Source organism: Phacochoerus africanus, chromosome 7 (genome assembly GCF_016906955.1).
Source record: "Phacochoerus africanus isolate WHEZ1 chromosome 7, ROS_Pafr_v1, whole genome shotgun sequence".
NCBI classification, from domain to species: domain Eukaryota; kingdom Metazoa; phylum Chordata; class Mammalia; order Artiodactyla; family Suidae; genus Phacochoerus; species Phacochoerus africanus.
The window spans coordinates 15,894,590-15,922,489 of NC_062550.1; the positions used below are offsets into that span (position 1 = coordinate 15,894,590).

Sequence of the window (27,900 nt, forward strand, 5' to 3'; positions counted from 1 at the left end):
ATTTATCAAAAATCAGTTGCCTCCCACTCTTGGGCATCTATCCAGACAAAACTCTACTTAAAAGAGACACATGCACCCGCATGTTCATTGCAGCACTATTCACAATAGCCAGGACATGGAAACAACCCAAATGTCCATCGACAGAGGAATGGATTCGGAAGATGTGGTATATATACACAATGGAATACTACTCAGCCATAAAAAAGAATGACATAATGCCATTTGCAGCAACATGGATGGAACTAGAGAATCTCATACTGAGTGAAAAAATGTAATTGTAATGTATACATGTAAGGATAATTTGATCCCCTTGCTATACAGTGGGGAAAAAAAAAATCAGTTGCCCACGAATGTGTGGGTCTATTTCTGGATTCTGTTCCATTGCTCTATGTCTACCCTCATGTCGACACCATACTGTCTTCATGACTGTGACTTCATGGTAAGTCTAAATATCAGGCTGTGTGAGCCTTCCAACTTGGGTCTTCACTTCAAAGATTCTTTTCAAAAATCTGCATCTGATTTCTTAACAACTTTAATGTGCTCAGAGACTCACTTATTTGTTGCCAAAACATTTAGTAAGTACCTAAGAAACTGGTGCTAGGCTTAGGCCCAAGGGATACAGCAGCAAATAACACATAGTCCCTGCCCTCAAGGAGTTTATAATCTACAGTCTAGCAGGAAAGGTACCTTTATCATGGTCCACAGGTGATCAGAAAAAGTGAGGAAAGAAGTTAGCTTCAGTTTTATAAGTTTTCTATGTATTTATCATTGTGTAGAAGACATAATGTAACCTCTTATAAGTTACTCAACCAAACTGGAATTCACTTCATCAGGAATAAAAAAGGTATGTATTATATGTGACAAAATTATTACTGTCATTGAAAGAAAAAGGTACATAAATCAGCTGGGTATTGGCAACATTATAACTCATACGAACAATATGAGTAATAAAAATACTTATCCATCATCCTGCAATACCACCCGCTCTACCTCCACTCTAACCCTACATACTGAGCTTAAGTTTAAACTTCCACAAGGGCTTATTATTAACATTCTAGTCTCAGGAACCGTCACATAACTGTGTATCTAAAACAGCTACAATGAGTTTATTTTTTTTAACCAATAAAAAATTCTAAAAAAAAATTGCCAGGGATAATTTGGTCAAGACATATTTCTATTTTGCATTCCCAAATGGAAAAAATAAATAAATATTCTAAAAAAATTTCAAACAGAAAGTGGAGGAGGAGATGTAGAATGAAACAATATTTTATGAGGATCTTTGTATACTACGTGTTTGGAATGTTTCAAAATTCCTCAGCCTATTTCTAGTACATCCCATCCTACTGTGCAAAGTGGGGGAAATAAGAGAAGGAACTACCCATTTGGGAACAGACTCTACTGAACACAAAAACCAAAACAGAAGCTACATTAGCTCCTGACTTAAAAAAAAACAAAACAGCAATTGGAGTTGAAGGAGGAAGGGGTGGTGAGAAGCAGCAGGGGCTAGAGGAGGTATGTGATGCATATTCATTAACTGAGCTGATAGTGACTAAAAGATCCTTTTAAACAGGAGAAAGTGTTCCACTAGAGGGTTGCCAACTAATAAAGCGGGCAGGACAGGAAAGCGTGACTCATGTGAACTTGGCGTCTGGTGCCAGGGAGAGAGAATACAATGTACCCATCACACTTGCAGCACCGAGCGACCTGGGGACCTTGCCATTTCCACATGTATCTACCTGACTTCTTGCTCTGAACCATGTCACAACAAACAGAGCCGTATCCAGGGAAGGGAGGTGTTTCTCCGTAGTACAGTAGGACATGGGGTTGAAATGTGAACTCTACGAATAACCTAAAGAGCCTTAGGTTGAAGAAACCCCCTCTGCTGGTGCTTCATGCTGGATTAAAGTCAGTGCTCCTTTACACACAGGTAAGGCTCTCGGTCTCTGTGGTCTGTGCTGTCTTGGTCTCCTTCGTAGTGAAAGAAAATGGGTTTCTTATTTTTTCACTCTTGAACGGGAGGGGTTGGTCGGAAAAGGTATATAGGGAACTTCCAGGTTGGTTAGACCATGTGGCAAATTTATTTCTGGGATAGTGTCTTTCACTTTCCACATAGATTAACAAACAGCAACTAAAACATTAAAAAATCCACAGAGTCTCTGAGATGTACACAGTCTTCAGCAATGGCTACTATTTAAAAATGGGATGATGTGACGTCTAGTTATTAGCTGTCAAGATTATAATGACCGAGAAGTCCAACTCAAACTGCTGGGTCTCTCCGTCTGCCAGCCTCTGTCCTTCTGCAAGTTTTCCTATAGTCCTCGCTCAATACTTCTGCAGCTATTTCAGCGTCCGAAGAGAAATGTGGCCATCTTATGTGCCAACTTTAAATGTACTTTTATCTCACAGCTTTTCTTTCCTGTCAGGTGTTTTATAATAACAAACAGTAACAAAGGCTTTTTTTTTTTTTTTTTTTACTTAAGATATTCAGTGGCTTTTGTCTTCCTAGCGTCAGCAGTAACGTCAGAGGATTGTATCCAAGGAGCTAAATGTGCAGGACCCAGGGTCAGAGCAGCTGAATACACCAACCTCAGAAAACACAGACAATGAATTGCAAATGACACTCAAAACAAAACGAGGAAAAAAAACCTTCACACAGAAAACTACAAAAGAACTCTACAGACACTGAATTGGCTTTCTGTACACACTGATCCTGCTTAACTGTGTGTGGTAACTAGCTGAACGTTTCAGATACTCATGGCTACAAAATAAAGGCTTTTTTCTTTTTCTTTTTTCTTTTTTTTTGGCGGGGGGTAGGGAGGGGAGTTATAAAAATAAAAATATTATTTCTTTCCTTCCAATTTCTTCTTTTTTACAAAAAGGAAAAGAGATTTTGCCAAGTGGAGATAGATGCAGCCCTTTCAATCTTCAAACACACTAAAGAGTGGCATTAGCGATGAAGTGATTAGTCTTCCGTTAATTCTACTGAAGGTTCTACACAAAAGGTGTATTGTTTCAGCCAGGATTCACATCATGAAACAAAATGGTTTGGTAAACCCAATAGAAGTGATAGCCCTTTCATGACACACAGGATTCAGTACTGTATATTTCAACTTGTTAGCAAGTCAGAAGCACAAGCGGGAAATCAGCCTACACTGCTGCTGAGGATGAATGGGAAAGGCTAAATTGATGAGCCGCTGTTTAGATTTTCCCACTGGGAATTATTCTGAACTGTCCAGGCATTACATCATTCAGGTAAATGGGAGTGGGACAACATGCTCCTCATTTCTTCTTAGCCAACCAAAGGGCAATACAAAAACTTAAAAAGAAATACATACTCTATCCATAAGGAGGAACAGAATTTTTAAATTGTCAAGCTTTGCATGGTCAATTGCAGCTACATAACTGTTAGTGACTGAGAAGCTAACTGCATTCTGGTTGTTACCCAAAAGCAATGCAAAAACCTTTTATAGTATCTTTATAATCTTCCTTGTACCATACTTTAAAAAAGAGGTGACAAGTCATAGTGATGTCATAGATATATATATATGAAAATAAAATGTATTAAACTTTTTGGGATTTACATGAGTTTCAAAAACATTTCAAAAAAAAGTTTACAAACATAACAGGTTTTGTTGTTTTTTTTTTTTAAACTGGTATCCTCTCTGAATCCCCTTCAAGACAAAATTGAAACTCCTTAATACGAGGCAGCTTTCCAGCACACCTCTATGCCCATACCACAGCATACATTACACAAAACACCCGTACCAAAGCACCGAGACTTCCCCACTCACTGCTTGCTTATATCCTCACACCTGTGAAAGGGACTCGGTGCCTTTGAAGACTCAGTTCAGTTCTTTTCTTCAGAAACAATCTACTCTCTAACTTAGCTGTTCTTTCTGCTCTTACTCCTTTAGATTCTGGTTATCAGTGTACTATAGCATTTATCAGATTAACTGAATTGTTTTATTTGTTAGTCACTCCTCTTCGATTGTGAACTCACTGAGGACAGGGCACTGTCTCATCTCTCTGTTTTTAGGTTCCAGCCCCACTGCTACAGCTGATGGATGAATAAACTAATAGATGAATGAATGAAAGGGAAGAAGAAGAGAAAGGAAAATGAATTTGAAATTGGTGTGGCCCAAATTGAATGTTCCAGGAGCTATAGGAGCAATTGCATGGTTATAATGGGCCCAGTGATTGTCATCCTTATTAAGTACATTCTTTTTTTTTTTTTTTTTGTCTTTTGGGGGCTGCAGCCGCGGCACATGCAGGTTCCCACATCAGGGGTTGAATGGGAGCTGTAGCTGCCAGCCTACACCACAGCCACAACAATGTAGGATCTAAGCTGAGTCTGCAATCTATACCAACTCATGGCAATGCTGGATCCTCAACCCACTGAGTAAGGCCAGGGATGGAACCTGCCTCCTCATGGATGCTAGTCAGATATGTTTCTGCTGAGCCACAACAGAAACTCCCTAGGTACATTCTACCATACACTGCATCTCTATCTCTACCGCCTTTGACTCTCACCCCTTAGCCTTGAGATTTTCTGTTCTTTCTTCAATCCTTCTGGTTAAGAACACATGTTTACACAGGGCTTTTCTCTTTATATTTACCCCCTCATAACTCTGTGACTCGCTCAGAGAGGATTTCTCCATTTTTGTTTAAGCTTTAGACATGACAAGGGCAACTATCAGCACTGCAGAATTCCACAGGCAGAGTCTGGTTAACACTCAGATATTAGTAATACCCAACTTGGCCAAACCCGCGATGCTAGTGAATTAAAAACACAGCATAAGTATTTATCAAAGTACTTAGAACGAACTTCAAGAAGAAAATCTTACCCATGGCTTGTTTCCCCATGGCACACTGGTATGTGTTTCTCGGGGACTGGTTATGATGAGGGTATGGGATCAGGCCAGCACAAACGCCAAGAAGAGTGAAGGGTTCAATCTCCAAGTGGGTGGTATCTCTATCAAGTTAATTAAGAATCAGATATCTTAGGCACCAAGTACTAAAAAAAAAACAAACTCTTACAGAGTATAAAAAGTTTATATAAATATATATAAATTTATACATAAAAATGTATAATAAATTTATATAATAAAAACCTCAGTAATAATAAAATGCTAGTAAAACTGACAGAAGAAAATCATACTTCAATAAAATATAAGAAAGCATATTTCTTTCAGTGAAACTGAAAGTGAAACTTTTATTATTCATGGAATTATAAGACAAGGGAGACAACATGGAATGCCTATACAAAAAAATAGCAGTATTACCTACTACTACTACTACTAATTAACATTTTAAAATAAACTACTATATTAAGTACATAGAAATGTGGTATCAAAAATATGCACATGGAGGAGTTCCTGCTGTGGTGCAAGAGCATTTGAGGTGTCTCAGCAGTGCCAGAACGCAGGTTCAATCCCTGGCCCAGGAACAGTGGGTTAAAGGATTCAGCATTGCCGCAGCTGTGGGACAGGTCAAAACTGCAGTTTGGATCTACTCCCTGGCCCGAGAACTCCATATGCCATGGGGCAGCCAAAAAAGAAAAAAAAGGTCCACATGGATTCCTGCTTTTCCTTACTTCTCCAACTTATATGAATAAGAAAGCTGTATCATCCTTTTAGAGAGAGGAATATATCCATTTTAAGAGTAGTTACTATAGACCTAGGGGGACCAGTACGAGCTAAACATGGCTATTAAGGACTTGAAAAGTTAAACTAGTATGGGTGAGATACTGACTTTTTAATTTTACTTAATTTTAATTGTCTTACAATATTAGCTTAAATATACAATTTATAATATAACATTAAAGCTCAAATTTAAATTGAAATACTTCAATTCAGTTATTTAAAAATTTTAGTTATGTTGGCAACCACTTACATTTCTTAATCTACGTTTTCAATTGTAAATGTTATTAAATCAGATCACGTTTTTGCAATGAAAATTTAGCATCCAAATTGAAATGTGGTGTAAGTGCACACCAGATTTTGAAGACTTAGTAGGAAAAAAATGTAAAACATCTCAATATGTTTGTATCAGTTACATGCTGACATGACAATCATTTAATTATGCTGGGCGAAATAAAATTATTAAAATTAATTTCATCTTTTTACTTCTTTAATGTGGCTACTAGAAAACTTAAAAGTTATATAGGTGACTTGCATTATATTTTTACTAGATAGCTCAGCTGTACTTACTAGGCACAAAGACTTTACCTAGGAGATGTTAGAATCCTGGTTACTTTTATATTTTCATAGAAAACTTAGGTTTGGCTAAATGATAAAGTGATAAAGCAACTCAGATATCTGAATGGCAAAGGGCAGCCAGGCTGATTTTAGGTTTTGCTGAAAATAACAGATCTCACATCCAGGATCTGTGTCTCCAATGATCCTCTCTCCCTTCCTTAAGTATTCCTAAAGCCTAAATTTAATAACAATTTCAATGGCTTTATAGTACTTCTGAAGTGAAGTGATTTCCAAGACAGCTCAACACATCATGGAAAATTAGTTGCAATGTACACGGCAAAGATCTCCCACTTATCCAGTTGTCCACCTATTTGTTTCCAATGCACAAATATTACGTCCTTACTTTGGTAAGAGTTCTTAGAAGAATATAGTTGTGACCTCACAACCTCACAGAACCCCAATTCTCTCATTTTAGGCTCTTGTCAGCAGAGAGGGAAAGGGCTTTAGGTTTTCTTCTCTTTGTTTTTACTTTTAAAAGAGAAACAGCTTATAGTGATATTTTATAACCTAGAAAAAAATTTTTGTTTAAAATGTACAGTTTTGTTTATATATTGGCCAATTTGACATTCCTCATGCAAACAAAAACTGCTTTATCCCATATAAAGATTGGGATGAACCGAAAATGAAAAGGGTAAAGACCTTAAGTTATTTTCTTTTGCCATGACAACAACACATATGAGATCATATATTATCCAGTAATTTCTGAAAGTCCAAACAGTCTGGACCTGAATTTTACAAAAGAGAAAGCAATAGTATTATTCAAAATTATAACCACTCTAAGTTTCTATCCTGAACAGGAAATAGGAGACTTCCTGTTCACTGTGCATAAGGGCCTTACAGTTAGTTCAAATTAAGACGAAGTACAAGGGGAGAGGAGATAAGATGGCAGAGGAGAAGGACTTGAGCTCATGTCCTCTCACAAAAACACCAAAATCATAACTAACTGCTGAACAACCATTAACAAAAGAACACTGGAATGTAGCAAAAAAGATATTCTACACCCAAAGACAAAGAAGAAGCCACAGCAAACCAGTAGGTGAGGCACTTTTGTGATGGAGACTAAACAATACGTTACTACCAACCAACAGATCACTGAAGAAATAAAAGAGGAAATAAAAAAATACCTACAGACAAATGAAATGAAAACGCAAATGATCCAAAAACCTATGGGACACAGCAAAAGCAATTCTAAGAGGAAAGCAATACAATTGTGTCTCCACAAACAAGAATAATCTCAAATAAACAACCTAATCTTACACCTAAAGCAAATTCAGAAAGAAAAACAAACAAAACCCAAAGTCAGTAGAAGGAGAGATATCATAAAGATCAGAGCAGAAATAAATGAAATAGACTAAAAAAAAAAAAAAATAGAAAAGATTGATGACACTAAAACCTGGTTCTTTGAAAAGATAAACAAAAGTGATAAACCATATAGCCGGACTTATCAAGAAATAAAGAGAGAAGGCTCAAATCAATAAAATTAGAACTAAAAAAGAAGTTACACCTGACGCCACAGAAATACAAGGATTATAAGAGACTACTACAAGGAACTATATGCCAATATAATGGACAACCAAGAAGAAATGGACTCATGTTGGGAGAGGTATAATCTTCCAAGATTGAACTAAGAAGAAATAGAAAATATGAATAGACCAATCTCAAGTACTGAAAGTGAAACTCTGATTTAAAAACTTCCAACAAACAAATATCCAGGATCAGATGGTTTCACAGGTGAATTCTATGAAACATTTAGAAGCATTAACACCTATCCTTCTGAAACTCTTCCAAAAAACTGTAAAGGAACACCCCCAAGCTCATTCTATGAGGCCACCATCACCCTAATACCAAAACCGGACAAAGATACCACAAAAAAAGAAAAGTACAGGCTAATATCACTGATGAACACAGATTTTAAAAAAATCCTCAACAAAATACCAGCCAATTGAATCCCCCACTACATTAAATGGATCATATACCATAATCAAGTGGGATATATTCTAGGGATACAAAGATTTTTCAATATCTGCACATCAATCAGTGTTGACAGACCACACTAACAAACTGAAGAATAAAACCCCTATGACCACCTCAATAGATGCAGAAAAAGTTTTTATCCATCTGTGATTAAAAACTCTCCAGAAAGTGGGCACAGAGGGAACCTATTTCAGTGGAATAAAGGCCATAATATGACAGACCCACAGTTAACATCAAACTCAACAGTGAAAAACTAAAAGTATTTCCTCCAAGATCAAGAACAAGACAAAGATGTCCGCTCTCACCACTTTTATTCAACACAGTTTTGGAAGTCCCAGTCATGGCAATTGGAGAAGAAAAAGAAAGAAAAGGAATCCAAATTGGAAAGGAAGAAGTAAAACTATCACTCTTTGCAGATGACATGATACCATGCATAGAAAATCCTAAAGATGCTACCAGAAACTGGAAAGCCACTGGTGGGTGGTGGTGCTGGGGTGGGGGGAAGGGAGGTGTTGAGAAGAGAAATGACAAGACCATTGTGATCTATTAAGAACAGACTCTGTGGGAACAAGTGCAGATATAGTCAGGAGCCTTTTGTAAAGATCCAGACAAGCAAGGGCGATGGCGTGCAGTAGGGAGGTAGGTGGAAGTGGTGGAAAGGGATCAGATGCCAGGCATATTTTGAAAGTCCACATGATGTTTTGAGAGATTAGATGTGGGTATAGAGGGAAAAGGAGTCAAGGCTGAAACTGAGGGTTTTGACTTGAGTAACAAGGACAGAATTGCTATGTGAGGGTTACTATATATAACAGTTCTTTGTATTCTTTTTAGGACCACACCCACGGCATATGGAAGTTCCCAGGATGGGGGTCAAATCGGAGCCGCAGCTGCTGGCCTATGCCACAGCCATAGTAATTCCAGATCCAAGACATGTTTGCAACCACAGTTCACAGCAATGCTAGAACCTTAACCTACTGAGCGAGGCCAGGGATTGAACCCGAGTCCTCATGGATCCTAGTCGGGTTCGTTACCACTGAGCCATGACGGAACTCCAAAAAGCACTTTCTTGATTGAAGACATAAATAGTTCTCAGGTGGTGGTATTAAACTCCCTAACCATTTAACAATAAAACTGCAAAAATTCTTATTTCAGGTAAGTGGTACATCAGCTACATGCATCAGACAGAAAGTTAAATACAAGTCCTCTAATGTATTCCAAATGGGACACAGATGTTTCTAAAAATATCACTCTGCTGGAAGAAACACTGGGAACATGTTCCCATTTCATGTCTATACCGCACATAGTTCAGAGACAGCTTTACCACATACAGGGTAGGGACAACAGAAATTCAGACATCCCCTGACAAAATCATCCCTAGGAGAGCTAAATACACCACTACACAGCCCAATTCATTAGTTCAATTTTGGCAATAATCAAACATTAAAATCAGAGATGCAATTCCTTTTAAGAAATATACACTAAGTATGAAATGAAAAAGAAGGATAATTCAATCTAAAGATTATTTGTCAGCAGTTTTGTGATACTTTTGGGATAAAGGATGGGTTATGCTTCATTATAAAACAGTACATATTACTAACAGTTCCTACAAGAGAATACACAATAGAACTGAAGATGAAATTTTTTTTTTTTTGTCTTTTTGCCATTTCTTGGGCCATGCCCTCGGCATATGGAGGTTCCCAGGCTAGGGGTCGAATCGGAGCTGCAGGCGCCGGCCTACACCACAGCCACAGCAACGCAGGATCCGAGCAGTGTCTGCGACCTACACCACAGCTCACGGCAACACCGGATCCTTAACCCACTGAGCATGGTTCCTAGTCGGATTCGTTGACCATTGAGTCACAGTGGGAACTCCATGAAGATGAAATTTTAAAGAACGCAGTTTCTACAGTAAGAACAGTTTTTCATTATGGTTGTCACAGATGTTACTTACTTATTAATTGTATGTTCATAGAGTGCAATGTTACAATCATTTTCTTCATTCACATCTAAGTATTCAACCAGACTCTCATGTAAGAAATCTTCAAAATTCCTAGGAAAATATTGGTAAAATGGACATTGTTAAAAAAAAAAACAAAAAACATTTTACTGCAGTATTTTATATGTAATCATGAAAAATATGTGCTTTCATTTAGGCCCAGAGCATCTTTCTCTCCTAACAAGAATCAATACATTGGGATACCTGAAACATGCTATTCTTGATTAAGGAGTAACTACAAATCACTGAAACAAACAGTAAAACCTCTGTGATTCTTGTCAATCTGGACCCGCTTCTAAAAATACCGTCTATGACTTTAAAAACACTATACGATGAGAGGCCCCCAGTGTCTAGTCAACATACCCCTACTAGAAACACTTACTGGCGCGCTAAGTTACACCAAGACTCTGTAATCCTCATGATTTTGCTAAGTATTTCACAATGTCCAAGCAAGTCACATAGAGAAAAACAGATTTTTAACAGGTTGATATATGTGGCTGGGAGGAAAATATACTTTTCTTTCTTTTCTTTTTTTTTTTTTTTTTGCCCACGCCCATGGCATGTAGAAGTTCCCGGACCAGGGATTGAAGCCACAGCAACGACCCAGGCTGCTGCAGTGACAACACTGGATCCTTAACCCACTGGTCACAAAGGAATTCCGTTTTTCTTAAAAGAGCAGATCAAATAGTGTTACTTCTGTTTAGATCATATAAATAAGTCATCAGGAGAATGAGAAGTTTTGCTTTTGGCTATTTACCTGTATCCCTGAGCCAGCTCTTCCATATGCTTATTTGTGACAGCAGGCTTTTGTTTCTTAACAATTATGTAGGGTCTGGAATAGGAAAGAAAAAAAAAAACCAAAAAAAACAGATGTATAGTACTTCAATAAGAGAATTAAATCAGTAAGTTTACTATAGTGAAATGAGGAAGCTGTAGATCTAAGCAAATTTATTTCTGGATTGCTTGAGGACAGCAGGTATTTTCTGCATAGGGGCCTACTTTCTCTTTTACACACATACACACACCAGCGCATGTATACACGTGTACATGTATACACACAGTACTTCTTAGGAAGTATCTTGGGAAATATTCGACTTTGAATGGAAAGGCAATACAAAATGAAAATAAAGTCTAGAAAGGAAACAAAACCTTTAAAAAAACAAACTGTGTAACAGCATCATACCAAAAGTGTCTCCTGATCTCATCTTGGGAATATGGATCTACCCACGAAATCAGCAGGCAGGGAGCTGCTTGAGTAAAACGATGGCATTTTTTTAGTGATGGTCTGATGACTATCAGCGGTCTAGAGTGATCTGACTTAAGATAAACATCACTGGACTATACTAGCAGGTTACCTAAAGCTATACATGACCAAAAAGAGTGGATAGGAGTTTGCAGAAAATAAAGCTTTTTTATTTTGTGATTAAAAAAAATAATAACTTTTTTTATTTGGCCATGCCTGCAGCCTGCAGAAGTTCCTGAGCCATGAACTCAACACAAGCCACAGCAGTGACAACACCAAGTCTTTAACCACTAGGCTACCAGGGAACTCCAACTTTGTGATTTTTTAATGATGCAATGGTCATAAGGTAGAGAGCTGCGGTGCACAACTGTTCTGGTAGATTAACCTGTAACTGTCAGGAGTGATGTGCCTTTGAGGGCTTCGCCACCACAAGGAAACAGTGACACAAAGGATGGCATGCGGCACCAAGACGTCAAGGGCTGTTGCTATTTGGATAAGCGGCTCTCACAGAGAGGAGCAAGCAAGCAGCAGACACTCCACCCTCACATCCAAATAACTATTTGAGGACTAATGAGCACTTTTAAAAAGTTAAGAAGAGGAGCTGCACAATTACAAAGAGAGGACACAAGCTGCTGAAAAATGAACAGGGTGAACTTTTCATGGGAATCAACACTACCTTGGAACCCTGGCGGCTTCTCGTGCTTCTCGGCGGAAGCAGGGACCCTGCCATCTCCCTCATTCGGGGGCTGCAGTTTAGCGCAGGTTAAGAGACTCATGAGCGATGATGCAGCAGGGGCAGAAGCAAGAAGGGATCACACTTAGCTACCTCAGCTACCTTTTACTTTACTCAACAAATGCTACTAATTCTTCCTGCCAGATCTACATTACGTCGTTATAAAATCAATTCTGAAAAAGAATTAGTTTCCTTGTAGGCTATGCCATATTATACTGGATGTAATGAAAGAGAAAAATCCTAAAAAACAGTAAGCTGGAAAATGTCATTGTTTTCCCCATCGTTAACTGGACCGTGTTAATAGCTATAAATAAGCAGCCAAGGTTTGCCGGAAAGCCTGTAAGGCACTTAAAACAACTTACATCAATCCTAGGGAGGCACTGTTATTTACATTTTTCCCCTTTATTATTATTATTATATTATTATTATTTTTTTTTTTGTCTGTCCAGAGGCATATGGAGTCCCTGGGCCAGGGATCAGATCCAAGCCACAGTTGTGAGGAACACAACAGCTGCAGCAACCCCAGATCCTTAACCCACTGTACTGAGCCAGGGATTGAACCTGCATCCCAGTGCTCCAGAGACACCACTCATCCCACTGGCCCACGGTGGGAACTCCATTTACATTTTTATGGCCAAGGAAATCAAGGCCCAGAGACTTAATAAACTCAGAGTCAAACCAGTCAGCAAGTGGGATGGGATATGAGGATTCAAACATAGGTATAGCATCAGGTAGGGCCTTTTAGTTGCAAAGAATAGAAACCAACTCCGGCTAATTTAAGCAAAGATGGAACTTACTAAAAAAAATATTAAGAAGAAATATTTTTAAGGAATGCACCAAAAGGATAAGAATTTACCAGAAGGGTAAAAATCAGAGAAAAAAGTGCAACCCTCAGCCTCAGATAGAAAAGGAGCTGGAAGAGTCCCAAGGATCCAGAAAGGGAGGCGCACTGCGCAGTTTCTTGTATGCAGCACTGTCAGAACCAATCAGCTCCGACCACTTCTTCCCTTGAGGTTTTCCACTGCAAAATCTTTGAAGAGTCTGACTAGCCGGGTATGGGTCATATGCCTGACCTTCGGCTGTGCAGGAGAGGGCACAAGACTGGCCGTCCCAAGAAGACTGCCGATGGGGAAGGACAATCCTCAGAGGAAGGTGGTGGGGGTAGGGGAAGGTACGTGGAAGGAGAAACGATGCAGTCCCAGCTCTGTCTGCCCACCCGGCTCTGCCTGCCACTCTAACCACTACTAGCCCCACTGACGTGTGCCCTAACACCACCTGAGGCCCACAGAGAATGACCATGGGAAGCAAGTGAAGGCTGCGGAACAAGGAGACATCCTCCGCTGTGGTCTCTCGTACCCCAAAGGACTCGATACCAGGTCACAGTCATCCTGGCACCTCCACCTCTGACACAGCACCAGTACAAAATCAGTCCTAAAGGTTTGCTGAATGAATATAAGGCACCCACCTTTCTACTGGGCCTACTGTTAGTTTATCTCCTCATCCTTCCACGATTTTTATTCTTGCCATTCCTCGGCCTGTCTCTGGTATCAACAACACAACCCTACTTCTGTAAAGCTCAGTTCACAGTAACAGAATAAAGTGTGTAAAATCAGGACTGTTGGAATCAAACGAATTCTAAGGACTTTCAAGTAAAAAACAGACTCCACCACTATCTGGCTTTGCGTAATTTACTCAGTCTCACTAAACTCCAGTATCTCATTTGTTAAAGGAAAATAATAATCCAGTCTTACAGGGCTGCATGTAGTGACATCCTTACACACAGCACATCCATTAAGATAATAAATAAAGGCCTGCATTTTTTTTGCTAACGTAGTTGGTTGTTATTACTAATTATTTCTGCCTTTCCCAGAAGACTGAGTTCTCTGAAGGCAGAGACTGACCACCATTAATCTTTTTTTTCCTTTTTGTTTTTAGGACCACATCCACAGCATACGGAGGTTCCCAGGCTAGGGGTCAAACTGGAGCTGTAGCTACCGGCCTACACCACAGCCACAGCAACACTAGATTCAAGCCATATCTGTGACCTACACACCACAGGTCACGGCATTGCAGGATCCTTAACCCACTGAGTGAGGTTGGGGATTGAACCTGCAACCTCATGGTCCCTAGTCGGATTCGTTGCCACTTCGCCTCAGCAGGAACTGTGGAACGCCATACTCCCATTAATCTCTGAGTGCTCAGTACCCAGTATGCAAAATGATGAGGTGTTTGAAAAGTGAATTAAATTTATCTTAACAATGAAAAAGGTTAAAGCAGCTTCAAAAATAAAAACAAATCTATTTCTTTCAAAAGTAAACATAGGAGTTCCCGTCATGGCTCAGTGGTTAACGAATCCAACTAGGAACCATGAGGTTGCGGGTTCAATCCCTGGCCTTGCCCAGTGGGTTAAGGATCCGGCGTTGCCGAGAGCTGTGGTGTAGGTCGCAGACTCAGCTTTGATCCCGAGTTACTGTGGCTCTGGCATAGGCCGGTGGCTACAGCTCCAAGTGGACCCCTAGCCTGGGAACCTCCATATGCTGCGGGAGTGGCCCAAGAAATGGCAAAAAGACCGGAAAAAAAAAAAGAAAAAAGAAAAAAAAGTAAACATAAAGAAACCTTAAGAACCCTTTCTAGCCACATCTACCTGCAAAGCCGTCCTCCATCAGAGGAAATATAGACACATCGATCTGTCAGATTTGTCGAGATGGAAACAAATTCATTGATATAACCTGCTCTGCGCATCAGTCGAAAAGTATTCACCAGCTTCTTGTGGTCTCGAATGACACCCAGGATGTTACCTAAACAGAAGGAAGTAAGACTATTCAAGATGGAAATGAAAAAACAAATCTAATGGGATTTAAAATATCTACTCAATAAAAATGATAAGCAGTGCTGGGCAGTCATTTGGAAATACTGTTACCAAGTCTGCAGCCAGTGCACAAGGCTGGGGAAGCAACAAGTAGAACGGTCAAGGGCAGCCCAAGGGACTGGGGGCCAGGGCCGGCCCTACCACATGCTGGCCAGAGCAGCACTGCTAAGTTTGGCCTCCATCTCCTTGTCTGTCAGCACAGCGCTGGGACAGGAACTCGGGGTCCAGACCCCCATCATTTCCACGAGTCAATGTGGGGATTAAATGAGCTGATCTCACATAAGGCACATGGAACTGGACCGAGCACCTAGTAACCGCTATTATTAAACCGCCTGCACTGCCCTCATCATCTGAGATATGAGGAAAACGGACTTTGGCCCCCAGGGTTAGTGTGAGGACTCAGAGCGGTTCTGGGTGAAAGTGCGGTGTTTGGATTCCCTGAACGAGGCAGGCATGTGAACAGCCCCATTTTCCTTCTCATCAGCCCACATGGGAAATGGTTAGGGCCTTCTGGGGTCGGGGGGTGGGGAGGGAAAGCGGAAGGAGTGTGGGGCTAAGGCCTGGATGAGCACATGGAGCGCAGCCTGGATGAGCGGACAGTACCCAGGCTACCGAGCTGCACCTGCTGCAGCATCTCTGGCTGGCTCCAAAGGGGTGGGGGTGGTATGAGAGAAAAGCAACCTGAGCAGGAGCTGAAGGAAAGGAACCCTCTCCCCAGAGGCTCCTAACAATCAGTCACCAAGTGGCAGAATACAAGTCATTCCACTAGAAGGGCTGATCTGATTATTCTTGCACAGTGTCTCCATATTTAACTCAATCTAAAGATACCACATTGAGCCTGTTCCACTATGGATATGTTGGCAGCTGCCAAAGGGTCAAAAGCAAATGGTCTCTGCACTCTCAGCCTTTAGCTCTGACAGCTGTTATTGTCTCAGAACCTAGATGACCCAGCCAATGGAGTAAGTGTTTCTCTTACCATTTTTTCTACATTTCAATTAAGGTCAATCTGGGTCCAGAATTTGAGTATATTCAGGGAGTAGCTTAGTGGTCGAGAAAGTGACTACGGAATTGATGTATATCTGTGCTTTATATCCATGGATAATGGTTGATTCCCTCCCTCGCCGGCCCTGAACTGTGTCGCATCAACATGTCTCCCTAACTTACTCACCATTGAGGAAGACGAGAAACACATTTGGGTAAGAGAGCTCTTCCCCACATAATAAATTCACATCTTCTACCCCCAGGTTACTGGCTAATTTAACAATGGGTCCATCTTCCATATCAGTTGTGATGTGCGTCATGAGGGCCAAGTTTTTAACCAAACCACATGCCTGAAAAACAAAAGAAAGTCATGTCCGAGAATGAACATTAGTAACACAAAGTAGAGTGTATGAACATAGCTCACTACCTGCTGGTGACAATGCAAAGCAGTACAACCTCAGAGAGGACACTGGCAATTCATACACAGCCTCAAGAATGTACACACCTTTTAACCCAGAGGAATTTATCTTAAGGTAACAAGCAAGGATATAAAGGAAGATTTAACCACAGAAATGCTCGGCACAGGACTATACGAACTAAGAAATGATGATGGCATTATAAGCATCTCCCCTCTCTGCGCCACCCCCCCACACCCCGCCAAAGAAACTTATTATCTAAATTGTTACTCCTGGCAACAAACGTCATGGTCATTAAAATGACACTGTATAAAGACAGTAATGGCAAACATTAATAAGTGTGAATACATAAAAAACAACAAACTTCTGGTCTGAAATGACAATCTACAAAATAAATGGCCAGTATGCTATATAAAGCTTCTTGGTCATAAAAGACAAATAAAGATTAAAGAACTGTTCCAGATTAAGCAACTGAGAAGACTCAACAGCTAAGCAATGTGTAATCCTGGATCCGCCCCCCCCCCAAAAAAAAAAATTTAGTGGGGCAATTGGCAAAGTTTGAATAAGGCCTACAGACTATAATACTGCTATCAACATTAACTTCATGAGGTTGATAACTGTGCTACAATTATGTTGGATGTTACATCTGGGGAATCTAGGTGAAGGATCATGGAAATTGTTTGCATTATTTTTACAACATTTTTGTGTGTGTCTGAGGTCATTTCCAAGTAAACAGGAAATTTTAAAAATATTGTAAAATTCCTATACAACTGAAATTGTATAAACATATAAACAAGGCCATAATACAGCAAATAAAAAAAAAAACTTGAGACATATGCAACATATAAAGATTACATCTTCAGTTCTTTTTATTTTTGTCTTTTTAGGGCCACACCCGAGGCATATGAAAGTTCCCAGGCTAGGGGTTGAATAGGAACTACAGTTGCCGGCCTACACTGCTGCCACAGGAATGCAGGATCCAAGCCGTGTCTGCAACCTACACCATAGCTCACGGCAGCCTCAGATCCTTAACCCACTGAGTGAGGCATGGGATTGAAACTGCGTCCTCATGGATGCTAGTCAGACTCGTTTCTGCTGAGCCACGATGGGAACTCCCATATGTTCAATTCTTAAAAACCAGCTGCTGTAGTGATGCACAGAATATGTACTTTACCGAGATTAGCTGACTCAATCCCTGGGAAATTTAGTGTACCAAAGCTCAACATGTATAAGTTAGGCAAATTTAACAAACTGCACAATTTTAGCATATTTCCATATGGCTTAAGATAAATTAAAAGAAGACTGATAATTTCTAAAAATTATAACTCTGTATGGACTCTATTTTTCACCTCTCCCAAATCATAACACATTTCTATGCTTTGGAATATGTATCTTTTACTTGCCATAATTAACTTACTTATTAATTCAGCTTACATTTATGGGGCCTCTACTCTGAACGAGATTCTGTACTAGAAGCCTAGGGTACAAGGGTGAACCTAACAGGGTTCTTTCCTCCAGAAGTTTACACTTTAGAATGAATAAAACCAAGTGAAACCAACAATGGTTGACACAGAGGAACAGGGGCCACGACAAGGGATGCAGTGGGTGTGATGAATGTGACCAACTCAAACTGCTTGGTTTAGTATTTAGGGAACTGAATGTGTTTCCTAGGTAAGTGACTTAGAATCCACTTGGGGTCTTGGACCGCGTGCTCCTAGTTGGCCGCGACTGTGACTAAGTACAACAAAGGAAAATAAGGAGTTGCTTAAAAAGAGCACCTCGTGGGCAAAGGCGATGGGCTCGCGATTTTCCTTCACGTTCTTATCCCCTCTTCATTACATGGTTTGACTCAAGATAAACTAAAACAAGCAGGAAAATTTAGACCATATTGCTATGTAGGTGCAATACTAAATCAAAGGCTTCTGAAGGTACTGGTTTGGGAATGACACTGTTGTCCTGACAGGCTGCATCGACAATTCTCTGCCAGCTAAGGGGCTGACCCCAGAAAGGACATGGCCCGGGGGCAATGGCAGCAGAGGCAGAACATCACCAACAGGCATGACCTTGACATAGGCGTGACCTCTGACACAGCAAAGACTCCTTAGGGACCTTACCTCTCCTTCAGGAGTGTCCGAAGGGCAGAGCATCCCCCACTGGGATGGCTGGAGGGATCGAGGACCACTCACTTTTCTTGTTTTCTCAAACTGGGAAGAGATTCTTGTCATCATGCCCAGTGCGGATATATAGGACAAGCGAGACAGCACCTGAGTCACACCCTGGCGGTCCATTTTAAATCTCTTTAGAGACCAATTTCCCTGAAGAGAGAGAAAACCATGAGACCACCCCTGATCCATCCATACTGCCTGACACTCTGCACTCATCCTGAGAAGCTCATCACAGGAACTGCCTGTTTGTCAAATTAGAGCCATGACATAGATTCAGAAATCAAAATGTCATAATTAAAATTAAAATTCAGGTGTTCCCGTCGTGATGCAGTGGAAACGAATCCGACTGGGAACCACAGGTTGCAGGTCAATCCCTGGCCTCGCTCAGTGGGTTAAGGATCCAGTGTTGCCATGAGCTGTGGTGTAGGTCACAGATGCGGCTCAGATCCCGAGCTGCTGTGGCTGTGGCATAGGCCAGGAGCTGTAGCTCCAATTAGACCCCCAGCCTGGGAACCTCCATATGCCGCAGGTGCAGCCCTGCCCTCCCTGACCCCTGCCAAACGAAAGCAAAAAAAAAAAAAAAAAAAATTCAAATTTGGCCATTGGGATTTTCCAGGAATTTAATGACTATTACTTGTGTGTGGCACATCTCGGAATTTTCAATGTATCAACACTGTCATATCGGAACAGGTATTTTCTGAAAAACTAATTATATTCTGAACAAGCCAGTTCAACCAGAGATTTCTACTGGAAGCAATAAGCTTACTAATAGAACTCTAGCAATTTCTACACACATTTAAGGTAAAACTCCAAGAGATAATTTCATGTTGGAATGTACCATTATTTGGATGTCTTCCAAAATTAGTCTTAATTAGAGGAAAATACAGCCATGGAAAAAGACTCTAATAGCAGTTATCAGGGATAATGAATAACTACAAGCTTCTTAATTCAACACTAAAAATTGCATATCCTCTTTGGCTATAGTGTCAATCTTAAATTCATATGAAATAAATCATAAACATTAGATTACTTTATCTCCCAAGCATTAAAAGTTTTTCTTTTCTTTTTCAGCTGCCCCCCCAGGCATATGAAAGTTCCTGGGCCAGGGATTGAATGTGAGACAGAGCTGTGACCTACACTACAGCTGCAGCAACTCCAACAGCTGTAGCAACACCGGTTCCAAAAGTACTGAAATATATTACATATTATAGAGTGGTATTAACTGCACATATTAACTATTCTCAGGGATAACTTAAAGACTGTTTGGAATTGTTAAATTTTCAACTTATGGTATAATGAATTAACAGAAAATGGTATGCAGAGAAGAGCAGAGTAGAAAGTAAAATGTCAAAAAATGATTGACTGAATGATCTTTCTGATTCAAAAGGGAAACTATTACGTCTCCTAAACAATGGTTCTTCATTTTTCTTTTGATAGCCTGATGAAAGCTGTGACTATTCTCTTGAGAAAAATGCACAGAGGACCACAAACATAAAATTTTCATTCAGTTTCAGAGGAGAATTCATGAATCCCAGATAAAAACCCTCATGGTAGAAAAACCGATCTGTTTGCACTTAAATATATGACTTCAGGGGAGTTCCTCACAAATTAAAGTTTAATCATCATTACAGTGAAAATCTATCACTTGAGAAATCTGACTTTTTGATAAAATGGAAAAAAGCTAAAACCTAGGGAGAAACTTGATGTATTATAAGGCAAAGAAACAGACCAAACACATTTATCCCACAAGTGAACTTCTCCTTATATTGCTTATTCAGTTAACTCCTTTTGTGCTTTGAATGAGAATGAACCTAGAAACCTGACTTATGACCAGAGTGTAAGGAAGAGCAAGGAAGAAATATTCAGCACAGACATAGCTGTTGGCAAATAGGGAGCAGGTGGGCAGGGCAGCCAGGACGCCCAGCAAGAGAATCTGCTCCAGTATTCCTCAGGAGCTTCACAAAAGGGAGACAGGAGGAAGAGACGGCAAAGGGTCTAAACTGCTCCTCTGAGAAAACGTCTTTGCTGAAAATATTCCACATATGGCAGCATGCACAATTTTAGAAGGTGATCTTTTTCTGGTTGCCTATCGGTTGGGGTTCACCTGCAACAAGGCTTACTACTGATTTTTCTAATAAGCAGTCAGCTACCAGAGGTAAAGTGGTGTCACTTAAGGGCAAAAGAACTACTCAAAACAGCTATTCTGGCCTGAAAATCATGGGTGAGGAAACAAGGAAAAGTCATCCTAACACTACTGTGTTTAAGGGCTCCTTGGAGGCGTCTCTTCAATATCCTGGGAACTTCATTCGGACAAGCTTGGGCCGCGAGAGTGTAACGTGTCTAAACAGGCACAAAGGCCAGGCTCACCTCACGTCTACACGGCACGGGCTGCTCACGCAGACCCACTGCAAAGGTCCAAAGTCAAGAAGTGCCGCAAGTCCATCACTAATTCTTCCATTGCTATGGGAGTCAATGTGTTACCCTGCACTATTCTTGTACTGGGACCGAATCCCATCCATAAAACTAATTTTATGTCTGGCATACAAAACGTGAACCAGCCTTTATCAGATAGACTTATAGTTGCTATGCTTTAAGAAAAGGAGCAAAAACCTATCTGATAACCTTTCACGAGCAGCAGGAGGCCCTGAATACACAGCAGCTGCTGAGGTTTGAATTCATCGATCACGTGAGGAACAGCTGACAGCTCTTTGAGGAATATAAACCTCTAATGAAATAATACATTTTGTATCATTTTGGACAAAAGTTGTCATTAATAAACCTATTTGCATTGTGTCAGTTCTACAGAAAAAAATAATGGGGAAAAGTATCCATTGAAAGGATGGTTATTAACGGTTAAACTAAAAGATTTTTCCTTTTTATAAAAGTATATCTATTTTCTTACTGTTCCATAGAACAGACACTATAATTTGGCAATAAAGTCATAGAGTAGCAGAATTCCTACCGATTTAAACTATAGACTATCTTAAAAAGGAAATTTGTGACTTGTAGCATCTATATATCTCGAGACATACGTGTGTATGTGCACATAAATATATATACTTCACCTAGATTCTCAAAGTGCTTTAAATTTCTACTCCACTGAACAGATCTGCAAATAAGTTACAAAACTCTACTCAAATGACTGACGACTTACGGTTGAAATGGCATTCACCATGCCATTGGTAATCTGGTCTTGGCGCATATGCTTCACAACATCAAACTGGGCAGCCCTTTGCTTAGGAATCACCTGGTCTGCAATCTTCTTCATTTCGGAATTAAATTTTTTGAACAAATCTTCAAAAAGGAGAGATAAAAGCTAAAAAAAAAAAAAAGGATATGGTGACCTTTCAAGATGCATTGCTAGCATTATTAAATTTTAGGTCTCAAATGTTGCTTAAAAACAGATCGAGCAACTGCTTAAAACTGAAAAATATATATATTTTAAAATTCAATTTGATAAACACTTATTTTTATATGTGCTTATCACTATGCTTGGTGTTGGGAATAGGAGCAAAAAATGATGACATAATCCCTACGTTCAAAGATATTTAATTTAGACCAATCACTCCCAGACTGAGATTACGTTGACCAGTGACTTAACTTTTAATTTTACAAGTAAAGATTATTAAAACCCAAAAAAGGTGGGAGGAGAATTACCATTAAAAAGTCTGACAACATCAAGGGTAGGTACAATTTGGGCCTTCCTCCATCACTGGGAAAAATGTGAACGAGCTCAACCATTAACCAAACTGTTTGCCATTATCTACCCATCCCTACGCCCTAGCAGTTTCTTTGATAGGTATAACCTCTGTAGCCATGGTCCTCAAACTTTAGCTTCCATGGTAAAGGAATTACACTGAGGGATTATTAAAACACAAATGGCTGGCCCTGCCTTTATGGGATCTGATTTAATTAGTCTAGGGAAGAGCCCAAGAATTTTCATTTCTAACAAGTTTACAGGAGACACCAGTGCTGCTGGTGGAGGAAGGGCACCTTGAGAGTCACTGCCCTACAGACATGTGTCTTTATGGGCATCAGGAGACACATACACAATGTTCATAACAGCATCCTTTGTATCAGCTAAAAAAAACACCATGCAAATAATATTTAAACAAATTGTAGCAAATTCAAATACATAATAGAATACTAAAGAGCAATGACAATAAGTTAAAAAAAAAAAAAACAGTGTCTGGTGCCACAAGTCTAAATAAACAGAAAATGATATAGATGCAAGAGAGACCAATATAAAGCGTGAAATGAGATAGGTCAGGCTATACTAGGGAAAAAAAAATGCTTAAACCTCTACACTAAAGATTATGGGGAAATGAGATTAATCACTGCTTTCACTGAATAGATGAATCACAGAGGTGGAAAGAAGGTTAGGATTTGAAAAGGAAGTTGAAAGCTTAAGAAAGATTTTGCAAATTTCACTTCCACTTAGAACATAGAAAGCCACAGGATCACATACCTCCCACTCTAATAATTAAAAAGATGAATCATCTACAAAATCATAAATTTCTTGACTCTAAACCAGGTGAACCAAATTGCCAATGGTGTCAAGCCTCTGCAAGGAGAGAGAGGACACATGACAGAGCAAATATGTACCATAAAAAAGACTCCATAAAGTTTAAAAAGAAATCCAGATTGGGAGAAGATATCAGCAACACATATAACTGACAAAAAAATGGCTCCAAAGTATACGGAAAAAAAAAAATCTTAATTAGGAAAATACAAACAACCCAAAAGGCATTTCAAAGAAGAAAAAACCAAGAATGGTCAATAAGCATATGAAAAAAGAGGCTCATCAGTAATGAAGGAAATGCAAATTAACATCACAAGGACAAGAGTTCTCTTTGTGGCTCAGTGGGTTAAGGATCCAGCATTGTTACTGCTGAGGCTCAGGGTTCAATTCCTGGCCCAGGAACTTCCATATGCCAGGGGCACAGCTTAAAAAAAAAAAAAAAAAAGAAGAACACAAGAAGATGCCACTTTCCACCCACTAGATAGACAAAATTTAAAGCCTGTCACTAAGTTACAGGATGGAGATGTCAGAACTCGGGTACAATCAATACAATGTATAAATACTTGGGAAACTAGTTTGACACTTTCCAGTCAAGTTGAAGATTTAACTTGACTCCATGAGAGGACAATCCTATTTGTAGAAACCTGCGTGTTGGCACCAGAAAATATGAACAAGCATGGTGATATTTTTTGAAAAGGGGGAAGTCATAAAAGGCCTTGATCGGTAATGAAGTGATATTTACCACATGTATCCCATCTTTACACAACAGAATACAATACAAAAATGAAAGTGAAATACAGTCACAAGAAACAATACAAATGAATCTTAAAAACAATGTTGGGTGAAGAAAAACTTGCAGAAAAATGTATATGATGGGAATCTATTTTTATAAAACTCAAAAATAAGCAGAACTTATACTGTAATATTTTAAAATTTTAAAATAAATGATGAAATAAAAAAAGAAAATAATAAGTACACAAATTCAGGATAGTGGGGAGAGAGAGGAGAGGAGGAGAGTAAGGAAGAAATGCGTATGTAAATGACATGGTAATGGTCAGTTATTTAAGAATCACTTAAGTTGGTAGTGGATTTGAGGGTGTTGATATTCTTCGCGCCCTCGATAACTTACAGACATGTGACATTTTTATGTATTTTTTGTTAAAAATTATACAATAGGAGTTCCTGTCGTGGCGCAGTGGTTAACGAATCCGACTACGAGGTTGGGCATGAGGTTGCCCTTGCTCAGTGGGTTAACGATCCGGCGTTGCCGTGAGCTGTGGTGTAGGTTGCAGACGCGGCTCGGATCCTGTGCTGCTGTGGCTCTGGCGTAGGCCGGCGGCTACAGCTCCGATTGAACTCCTAGCCTGGGAACCTCCATAAGCCGCAGGAGTGGCCTAAGAAACGGCAAAAGGACAAAAAAATACAATAAATGATGTTACACCACAGTTACCATGGAAAACAAACTAATGGGATGGAATAGGAAGTCATAAAAACCGACAGCGTGGTTCTGTTTCCAGAATCAATGGAATAGCTCCTATCAGACTGACTCATCTCCTGATAAAAATTATATGGTGGACAAAATATTAAAACTATTTGAAGGCACTGAAGAGTAAAAGCAAGCAGAAACTGGAAGAAAGTTGACACATCAAAAGTGTACTTATATTTTTAAGGCTTTTCAACTAAGAGTAGGACACATTAGAAAAAAATGTCTAGGAGTTCCCGTCGTGGCGCAGTGGTTAACGAATCTGACTAGGAACCATTAGGTTGCGGGTTCGATCCCTGGCCTTGCTCAGTGGGTTAACAATCCGGCGTTGCCGTGAGCTGTGGTGTAGGTCGCAGACGCGGCTTGGATCCCATGTTGCTGTGGCTCTGCTGTAGGCCAGCGGCCGCAGCTCCAATTCGACCCCTAGCCTGGGAACCTCCATATGCTGCGGGAGTGGCCCAGAAATGGCAAAAAGATGAAAAAAAAGAAAAAAGAAAAAACATCTAAGTACCATTGGAAGTTGAGAGAGATCCAGTCTCACTGGACTGAAGGACCAGAGGGAAAAGATTTGAGCCACCACAGTAGCTGGAAAGTGAAGGGAAATTCACAAAGAGGAGAGAACCACAGGGAGAAAACCCCAAGACTATGTATATAAACTCTGTCCAAATCTCTAGCTGACCCCTGAACTATACTTTGAGAGGTGTGGTCCACGTCCCCCCACTTCAGTGCCCCAAATCAGAGAGGTTGTGACAGCTTTTTCCATAGAGAAAGCAAGTGAAGCTGTGACTTTTAAGACTAGGTCATTAAGGGAGTTCCCGTCGTGGCGCAGTGGTTAACGAATCCGACTAGGAACCATGAGGTTGCGGGTTCGGTCCCTGCCCTTGCTCAGTGGGTTAAGGATCCGGAGTTGCCGTGAGCTGTGGTGTAGGTTGCAGAAGAGCCTCGGATCCCATGTTGCTGTGGCTCTGGCGTAGGCCGGTGGCTACAGCTCCGATTAGACCCATAGCCTGGGAACCTCCATATGCCACGGGAGCAGCCCAAGAAATAGCTAAAAGACAAAAAAAAAAAAGACTAGGTCATTAAGGCCACACCAGTTCTCTTATTCATGGAAAACTCACTCAGGGTCCTGAGCCACTCTGATGTCGCAGCCCTGGAACAGTCAAGACTGAGGAGTTCCCATCGTGGCGCAGTGGTTAACGAATCTGACTAGGAACCATGAGGTTGCGGGTTCGGTCCCTGGCCTTGCTCAGGGGGTTAACGATCCGGTGTTGCCGTGGGCTGTGGTGTAGGTTGCAGACGCGGCTTGGATCCCGAGTTGCTGTGGCTCTAGCATAGGCCGGTGGCTGCAGCTCCAATTAGACCCCTAGCCTGGGAACCTCCATATGCCCCGGGAGCGGCCCAAGAAATAGCAACAACAACAACAACAACAACAACAAAAGAATGAGCTGAGCCCAGCCTTCCAACTACCTCACCACCCTCTGGCAGAACGCTACCAACTGGGTTCCATATGAAACAGAAGAACCACATAGCTGAATCCTGCCTGAATTCCTGACCCACAAAGTTGTGTGATGTAACAAAACAGTGGTTGTCTTAAGCTACTGTTTTGGGATAGATACCACATCATGCAACAACAGATAACCAGGACACCATTTATACACAGTTCACAAAACGAAATACGTAGCTTATGACAAATAAAGAGCAGGCACACTTCTTCAATAACCAAATATATAACACTTAATATATATATATATATGTATGTGTATATATATATATATATATATATATATATATATAAAACACTTAAGTTCTCTTGCAAAATTAGGGTTTTTTTCCTTTACAGAGGAAGAAAAAAAGCTCGACATTTGTAACCTAACAAAAAGGTAAAGTAATATTGGGGAGCATTACATCTGCCCACTATTTACTATTTACTTCAACAGGAATTCTGAAATTCAGGGAAATCTAGGAGGCTGAAGATTTTCCAAATTCCACACTGTATTCTGAATGTTTATACCCCACAGGTGTTTTCTGATGCATAATGAAGAAGACATTAAAGCCAATGGGCTTTCTCCTCCAGCGACTGCTCAAGAACACCTCTAAGAGCAGTTCCTAAGTGGAAGGTGAGTTTCCGCTCTTCCCCCTTAAGGTAGACACATCCTTCCCCTTTTCTACCAAAATCAGCTCTGCAGATGGGAAGGCCAGGATCTTGGACTTCATTTACTATGTCAGAAGTGCTCTAAAAAGAAAGCTTCCTCCTTGGAGGGCTTAATCCTTTCTTCCACTCAGACCCAGCAGTCTCCCTCCTGGAAAGAAAGAATATGGGAATGGAAGCAGGTGCAGCCGGGCAGACGGATGAAGAAGCACATTTCAGCAACTTCCTGTGGAAACTGGCAAAGGAACTTGAATAAGCATCCTGAACAGAAGCAAATGCCCTTAACCCAAACCACAAAAGCTCCGCTCTGTTTCAATGAGTCCCTTACACTTGGACTTTTGTGTCTCAAATTATGACAAAGTTTTTTTGGATCCCAGCTGAATTTGTTCTGGTCTTCTGATTCAAATACAAGGAAATTCCCCAGGACGAAACAAGCAAAAAGTAAGAGCACACTCAACAAAACTATTGCCTCGTTAATAAATTACCCCGCCCTTAAAAATTTCAATGTAAGAGAAATAATGTTCTCCAGTTTACAGAGCAGTAGATGCTACCAGGCCAAGTCACACAATAAGCCACATTATTTAGGTCAAGAGTGAAATGATTAAAAGGGATGGAATGCTGGTGATAATATTCAACACCTTTCACTGTTAGTACGAGGCCTTTCAGTCTGCCTAAGACAGGAGCACTAAAGAGCAAATAATATTTAAGAAAAAATGCTGACAGCTCGTCAATTGATTTTCAATGAAAATGCTTTTAAAAAATTAATAAAGAAGTTAAGCTGCTGAAATACAGTTTCACCAATTAGCTTAATGTCAGAGAATTCTAATTAGGCGTCTTGAGATTGCTATTTAGTGTGTAAGCCTTCAGAGTGCCAAATTCTCCTTTTCACACAAACTGGTTGCAAAATTAAAGACATTAGGCAGCCTTAATTACATTATCAGAACAGCTGGGATTAGGCAATCTCTGAAGTCAAGACGGCATTCTTTTGTCACAGGGTGGAAATCCCTGGCTTTCCAGGGTGCCGGATTTTGGTGCCGTTCCATATCTCACCCATACAAAGCAAGCTGCATGCGAAACAAAAAAATGTGCAGACAAAGAATAGAGTAATACTC

At 40.3% G+C, this 27,900-nt stretch overlaps 1 protein-coding gene and 1 long non-coding RNA gene across 3 annotated transcripts in view; one reads left to right on the plus strand and one right to left on the minus strand.

Moving 5' to 3' along the window:
- POLR3B (RNA polymerase III subunit B) overlaps positions 1–27,900 on the minus strand; it is a 120,252-nt gene that overhangs the window by 46,759 nt on the left and 45,593 nt on the right. For both annotated transcript variants that reach the window (XM_047786477.1, XM_047786478.1), the window contains exons 13-19: positions 21,789–21,950; positions 18,584–18,784; positions 16,241–16,403; positions 14,848–15,001; positions 10,985–11,059; positions 10,183–10,281; positions 4,845–4,972 (exon numbers count right to left, since the gene is read on the minus strand). In XM_047786477.1, the coding sequence (XP_047642433.1) occupies positions 4,845–4,972; positions 10,183–10,281; positions 10,985–11,059; positions 14,848–15,001; positions 16,241–16,403; positions 18,584–18,784; positions 21,789–21,950 (982 nt within the window). The remainder of the gene's footprint in view (positions 1–4,844; positions 4,973–10,182; positions 10,282–10,984; positions 11,060–14,847; positions 15,002–16,240; positions 16,404–18,583; positions 18,785–21,788; positions 21,951–27,900) is intronic.
- On the plus strand, positions 1,680–2,786 carry LOC125130748 (uncharacterized). The gene is made up of 2 exons (XR_007135792.1): positions 1,680–1,927; positions 2,481–2,786. It is a non-coding gene; the product is annotated as an uncharacterized LOC125130748 (long non-coding RNA).